Genomic DNA, 6,857 nt, shown 5'->3' with positions numbered 1-6,857 from the left:
TCCCATGGAAATCCTGTCCCAAATGCCATGGAAAACCTATCCCAAATGCCATGGAAAACCTGTCCCAAATCCCATGGAAATCCTGTCCCAAATGCCATGGAAAACCTGTCCCAAATGCCATGGAAAACCTGTCCCAAATCCAGGTTTTTAATGACCGCCCCCGTGAGCCCCCCAGGGATGGGAAGCCCCCCTCTGTAAAACCCATTCCTACACATCCAGCGCTTCCATCCCCACAAACAGCCCCGGGGCTGGGGCTGCTGCTCCGCATGCCACGGGAGGATTAATTATCCCCAGGTAATTGCTCTGGGAAGCTGACATGGAACCACTCATTGTCCGGGATGAGTCGGCGGCTCCGACTCATTCCGCGAGGGCCACGGGGCCGGCGGGACCCGGCGGCTCCTCCGGCGGCCCCATAAAAGCTCCGGCGGAGCAGGGACGCTCTGGTCGCCTCTGGAAGCTCTTCCCGCCCCCGGGAGCTGTCGGGTGAGTCCGGTTCCCGAGCCTCTGGAGGAATTCCAGGGGGGGAATTTTGGTGATTGCCAGAGCGGGGTGGGCCGGCTCGGAGAGGATTCCCCATCACAAGAGGTTTCCAAAGCCGGGCTGGGCGGGGTTTGGGGTTGGGGATTGGGTCTGGGGAGGTCTGGGGTGGGTTTGGGAAACGCCAGCTCGTTTTGGGGTGGGATTTCCAGATTCCAGGGAGGGATCTGGGGTGGTTTTAGGAAAAATAACACCTCAGTTTGGGGTGGGATTGGTGGATTCCAGGGAAAGGTCTGGGGTGGTTTTAGGAAAAATACCATCTCATTTTGGGGTGGGATTGGTGGATTCCAAGCAGAGATCTGGGGTGGCTTCTGGAAAAAAATACCAGCTCATTTTGGGGTGGGATTTCCAGATTCCTGGGGGAGATCTGGGGTGGTTTTAGGAAAAATAGCACCTCAGTTTGGGGTGAGATTGGTGTTTTCCAGGGAGAGATCCAGAGTGGGTTTGGAAAAATACCAGCTCGTTTTGGGGTGGAATTGGTGGATTCCAGGGAGAGATCTGGGGTGGTTTTAGGAAAAATACCAGCTCGTTTTGGGGTGGGATTAGTCAATTCCAAGCAGAGATCCAGAGTGGTTTTAGAAAAAATAACACCTCAGTTTGGGGTGGGATTGGTGGATTCCAGGGACAGATCTGGGGTGGTTTTAGGAAAAATACCAGCTCGTTTTGGGGTGGGATTCCAGGGAGAGCATCCCCCGATGAAAAGGTGGTGGGAGGGACTTTCCATCAGGAGCTGGAGCGACAGGAAAAGGGGGAATGGGGTAAAAGTGAAAGGGAAGGAATTTAGGTTGTGTTTGGGAAGGAATTGTTCCCTGCGAGAGTGAGGAGAGCCCGGCACGGGATGTTCCATGGATTTCCCATCCCTGGAAGTGTCCCATGCCAGGCTGGAGTGACCTGGGATAGTGGAAGGTGTCCCATGGCAGGGGTTGAGTTGATCTTTGTTGTCCTTTCCAACCCAAAGCACTCTGCAGTTCTGGGATTACGAAATTCAGATTTATTCCTGATTTTCCCATATGAAAAATGCAATCTGGGAGAGGACTTTAAAATGGATTGGTTGGAATTTCTGTGCCGGAGTGGGAGACGATTCTTGGGGTTCACTGCTGAGTGCCTGAATCCCAGATTTGCCCCTGAAAAAGGGGAGTTTGGGACTAGGGGAAGTTTTAATTAATGAATTAATTGGGGTTTTTTTTTTTTGCGTGACATTCAGTGCTGAGTGTCCACAAATGTCCCCAACTTGGTTTCAGGTTGTGGTTCAGAGTTAAAAACGAGGGGTTGGGTCCTCAGGTGCTGCTGGGGCCATGATGGGACAGTGGCACAGCTGGGATGTGTCCCCAAGGTGTGGGCACCTCACCTGTCCAGGTGTCCTTGGGTGTCACCAAACGGGTGGGAAGGGACCCTAAAATTCACCTCATTCCAACGCCACCGTGCCCTTCAAGTGTCCCCAAGATGTCCCTGAGGCCTCCAGCAGCTGGGACTGTGACACAGCTGGGACTGTGACACAGCTGGGACATGTCCCCGAGGTTTGGGGACCAGAGGCTCCCTCAGGTGGGTTGGGGTGGGAGGGACCTCAAACCTCACCTGACTCCAACCCCATCCGTGTCCTTCCAGTCCTGCCACGTGTCCCCAGGATGTCCTGCCACCTGCACCAGCACCTCCCTCCGCTCCACCAGGACCCCGTGGCGCTGTCCCCTGGCGTCCCCTTCCCGCCTCAGCGGTGGCACTCCACCACCTGCGTTCCCCAGGCTGTGCCGGGCCAGGCTGTGCCCCTGCAGCGGGCCGCGTCCTCCAGCGTGTGCCACCAGCAGAGCGTCACCCAGGCCGTGCCATCCCCCTGCGTGCCCCAGCGCCTCCTGCAGCAGCAGATTGTCCCCAGGCGGGTGACAGCGTGTGCGCCACCTCAGCAGCGCGCGACCGGTGGCCTGGGTGTCACCCGCTGCGTGCCACACCAGGCGGGGGTGACCCAGTGCGTGCCACAGCAGGCGGGGGTGACCCAGTGCGTGCCACAGCAGGCGGGGGTGACCCAGTGTGTGCCACAGCAGCTGCGGGTGCCCCAGCACTGCCCACCTGTCCCCCAGCAGCAGCAGATTGTCCCCAGGTGTGTCACCACCTGCGTGCCGCAGCAGCGCCTGGCGGGCGGCGCGGGCGGCACCGGCGTCACCCAGTGCGTGCCGCAGCAGCTGCGGCTGCCACCGCCCCCCTGCGTCCCCCAGCAGCAGCAGATTGTCCCCAGGTGCGTCACCACCTGCGTGCCGCGGCCGCCGTTTGCCGCCAAGGGCGTCCTGCCGCGGCAGAGTGCCACCAGGTGCGTCCCCCAGCAGTGTGTGACCAGCGTCTGTCCCCAGCAGGGCGTCCCCACGTGTGTCACCACCTGTGTCCCCCAGCAGCGCGCGGCCCGGGGCGTCTCCTACCGGTGGGTGACAGCGCCCGTCCCCCAGCAGTGGCAGAGTGTCACCGCCGGTGTCCCCCAGCAGTGGCACGGCCGGTGTGTCACCAAGTGTGTCCCGCAGCAGTGTGACACCGGCGGGGCCAGCATTTGTGTCCCACAGCAGCAGCAGCAGCAGCAGCAGAGTGGGACAGTTTGTGTCCCACAGCAAAGTGCCACCAAGGGTGTCCCCCAGCACTATGGGACAATTTGTGTCCCCCAGCAAAGTGCCACCAAATGTGTCCCTCAGCAAAGTGCCACTAAATGTGTCCCACAGCACTATGGGACAATCTGCGTCCCCCAGCAAAGTGCCACTAAATGTGTCCCCCAGCAAAGTGCCACCAAATGTGTCCCTCAGCAAAGTGCCACTAAATGTGTCCCTCAGCAAAGTGCCACCAAGTGTGTCCCCCAGCAATATGGGACAATCTGTGTCCCCCAGCAAAGTGCCACCAAATGTGTCCCTCAGCAAAGTGCCACCAAGTGTGTCCCCCAGCAATATGGGACAATCTGTGTCCCCCAGCAAAGTGCCACCAAATGTGTCCCTCAGCAAAGTGCCACCAAGTGTGTCCCCCAGCAATATGGGACAATCTGTGTCCCCCAGCAAAGTGCCACCAAGTGTGTCCCCCAGCAATACGGGACAATCTGTGTCCCCCAGCAGTGTGTGACCAAGAGTGTCACTCAACAGAGCGCCACCAAGTGTGTCCCCCAGCAGAGCGTGACCAAATGTGTCCCCCAGCAAGGCATGGCCAAGTGTGTCCCCCAGCAAAGCGCCACCAAAGGTGTCACCCAGAAGTATGGCACAGTTTGTGTCCCCCAGCAAAGCGCCACCAAGTGTGTGCCCCAGCAAAGTGTCAAGTGTGTCCCTCAGCAGTGTGGCACAGTTTGTGTCCCTCAGCAGAGCGTAACCAAGTGTGTCCCTCAGCAAAGTGCCACCAAGTGTGTCCCCCAGCAATACGGGACAATTGGTGCCCCCCAGCAGTGTGTGACCAAATGTGTCCCCCGGCAAAGTGCCACCAAATGTGTCCCCCAGCAGTGTGTGAGCAAGAGTGTCACTCAACTGAGTGCCACCAAGTGTGTCCCCCAGCAATATGGGACAGTTTGTGTCCCACAGCAAAGTGCCACCAAGTGTGTCCCCCAGCAATACGGGACAATTGTTGCCCCCCAGCAGTGTGTGACCAAATGTGTCCCCCAGCAGAGTGTCACCAAATGTGTCCCCCAGCAGAGTGTCACCAAGTGTGTCCCCCAGCAGTCCGGTGGAGTGAAGATCTCCAGCCACTCCAAGAAATACTGCTCGGCCCCCAAGTGGCCCTGGTGACCCCCAGGGCGTGTGACAAGGACAATCCCTGGGAATGTGGCCACGATTCCCATTTTTTTTTAACCCCCTGACTCCCGCTGAGTCCCCCAAATGGCAATTCCCCAAAATGTCCCTCCTGAAGTTTTTATTCTTTGGTTAAGATAAAAACCACAACTTGAAATGAAACCTCTTCAAAATAATGAAATTTACTGCAAGGTTATTTTATAAATGCTTCATTAAAAAGGTAATTAAATTCTTTATGCTGAAGATGTGCACTGAAAACAAACTTTATTTACAGAAATATATGAATATTTTACATATACATATATATATAAACTTAAATAAACGTTGTTGCCTGACCTCGGATTAAAATCTTGGGTTTCTGCCTCTTGGTGTTTTTTTATTTAATTAAATAAATATTTATTTAATATTATTATTATTATTTTAAATTAATATTAAAATTAAAAAATATTTAAAAATAATATATTATTATTATTTTAAAGAAACATTATAAATATTTAATATCATTATATTTATTTAACGTGACCTCTTTATTTAATGTGAAACATATATTTAATAGACATATTTATTTAATAGAAAAAATATTTAATGGAAACATTTAATACTAAATATTTGTTTCATATTAAATATTTATTTAATAACAAATATTTGTTCAATATCAAATAATAATCAAATATTAAGTATTTATTAAATATAAGCTATATATTTATTAAAAATCCAGCAAAATCCAGGCTGGGTAAAGCCGTGGCTGAGCCCCATCATCAGGAAAATGAGCAGGAGCTCACGCGGTGGCCGGAGGGGACGGGAGGGTGTGGCCGGGCTGGGGACGCTGTCCCGCATCTTGTCCTGCCCCTCCCTGCCTTGGTGACCTCCCGGTGCCACCTGGAGTTGTCCAAGAGCTCCCGGGAGTGTTGGGAGCTCCCGCTGCCGCCTTTTCCTTGGAGTTTGGGTTTTGTTTTTCCAGCAGGGAATGTGGGAAATCTGGTTGGTCCCACAATCCAACCCTCCTGATGCCCCAAACACTGAGGGGCAAAATCCTGGAGTGGTTTGGGTTTCAGGGACCTGTTGGATCTGATTAAAACTGGGACAAAATCCTGGAATGGTTTGGGTTTCAGGGACCTGTTGGATCTGATTAAAATCAGGAAAAAATCCTGGAATGGTTTGGGTTTCAGGAACCTGTTGGGTCTGATTAAAATCGGGATAAAATCCTGGAATGTTTTGGGTTTCAGGGACCTGTTGGATCTGATTAAAACTGGGATAAAATCCTGGAATGGTTTGGGTTTCGGGGACCTGTTGGATCTGATTAAAATCAGGAAAAAATCCTGGAATGGTTTGGGTTTCAGGGACCTGTTGGATCTGATTAAAATCAGGAAAAAATCCTGGAATGGTTTGGGTTTCAGGGAGCTGTTGGGTCTGATTAAAATCGGGATAAAATCCTGGAATGGTTTGAGTTGCAGGGACCTGTTGGATCTGATTAAAATCGGGACAAAATCCTGGAATGGTTTGGGTTTCAGGGACCTGTTGGATCTGATTAAAACTGGGATAAAATCCTGGAATGGTTTGGGTTTCGGGGACCTGTTGGATCTGATTAAAATCAGGAAAAAATCCTGGAATGGTTTGGGTTTCAGGGAGCTGTTGGGTCTGATTAAAATCGGGATAAAATCCTGGAATGGTTTGAGTTGCAGGGACCTGTTGGATCTGATTAAAATCGGGACAAAATCCTGGAATGGTTTGGGTTTCAGGGACATCAAAATCGTCCCATTTCACGGGCAGGGACATCCCCCTATCCCAGATGGCTCTAATCCAGCCCTGGACATTCCGAGGGATGGAGAATCCATGGAATCACCTGAGCCAGGGAAGGACTTATCCCTAAAATCCCATCCAAACTGGCCCAGGGAATCCTGGAACCGTTTGGGATGGAAAAGAACCTTAAATCCCAAAAAATCCCACCCCGGTTCCATGGGCAGGGACCTTCCCCTATCCCAAGTGGTTCCAGGGGAGGGAAATCCATGGAATAACCTGGAGCCCTCACAGGAAAAAAAAAAATTCCTTCCCAAAATCCCCCCCAAATTCCCCCTCTGTCCCCCTGACCCCATTCCCCGTGTCCTGTCCCTGCAGATCCTGGAGGGGCTCTGGGGTCCCAACATTCCCAACATTCCCAACATTCCCAGCTCCTCCATGACCTTTGGAAGGAAGGGCTGTCCCATCTTGGGGTGGCCTTGTGGCTTTTCCCACGGAACCTTCCAGAAAATCCTCCTCTGGTGAGTGGATCCCAGATTTTTGGGGCCGCCGGGATTTGGGGATGTTTTGGACGGGGTTGGCCCTGACTCAGCCGTGCCTCAGTTTCCCCAGCGTTTAATTGGGAATAATGACCCCCCCCTCCCCTTCCCAAATTCCCAGGAGCCTCTGGGAGATGAAAGGGCCTCGCAAATGTTAATTAAGGACATTGGGGTGTTAATTAAGGACATTTTTAATGCCAGGTCGCCACGTTAATGCCCTGCTCCCTGCGCTGGGCACACACACAACCAGGAATTAGGAGCTCTCCTTGATCCCGAGCTTCCCGAGGAATTCCCATAAAAACCGGCC

The 6,857-nt window shown here is 52.8% G+C and overlaps 1 protein-coding gene across 1 annotated transcript; it reads left to right on the top strand.

Annotated features, from left to right (window-relative positions):
- The first annotated feature begins 316 nt into the window (after window positions 1–316).
- On the top strand, window positions 317–4,393 carry LOC139584992 (uncharacterized). The gene is made up of 4 exons (XM_071417368.1): window positions 317–483; window positions 2,162–3,088; window positions 3,212–3,671; window positions 3,747–4,393. Exons 1-4 carry the CDS (start codon window positions 317–319, stop codon window positions 4,269–4,271), a joined length of 2,079 nt encoding a protein of 692 aa, XP_071273469.1. The 3' UTR covers window positions 4,272–4,393.
- The last annotated feature ends 2,464 nt before the right edge of the window (window positions 4,394–6,857 follow it).

This window comes from Agelaius tricolor, unplaced genomic scaffold, assembly GCF_023055355.1.
Source record: "Agelaius tricolor isolate 1412-34295 unplaced genomic scaffold, bAgeTri1.0.p SCAF_69, whole genome shotgun sequence".
Classification (NCBI taxonomy): Eukaryota; Metazoa; Chordata; class Aves; order Passeriformes; family Icteridae; genus Agelaius; species Agelaius tricolor.
This window is presented reverse-complemented; position numbering and strand designations above follow the sequence as displayed.

What these genes read in the sequence shown, in the direction of transcription:
- LOC139584992 (XM_071417368.1), top strand. Translation starts at nt 317, where the DNA reads ATGGAACCACTCATTGTCCGGGATGAGTCGGCGGCTCCGACTCATTCC. An exon ending in CCGCCCCCGGGAGCTGTCGG is followed by an intron (nt 484 to 2,161) that starts GTGAGTCCGGTT and finishes ACGTGTCCCCAG; the next exon opens with GATGTCCTGCCACCTGCACC. An exon ending in TGTGTCCCACAGCAGCAGCA is followed by an intron (nt 3,089 to 3,211) that starts GCAGCAGCAGCA and finishes CCCTCAGCAAAG; the next exon opens with TGCCACTAAATGTGTCCCAC.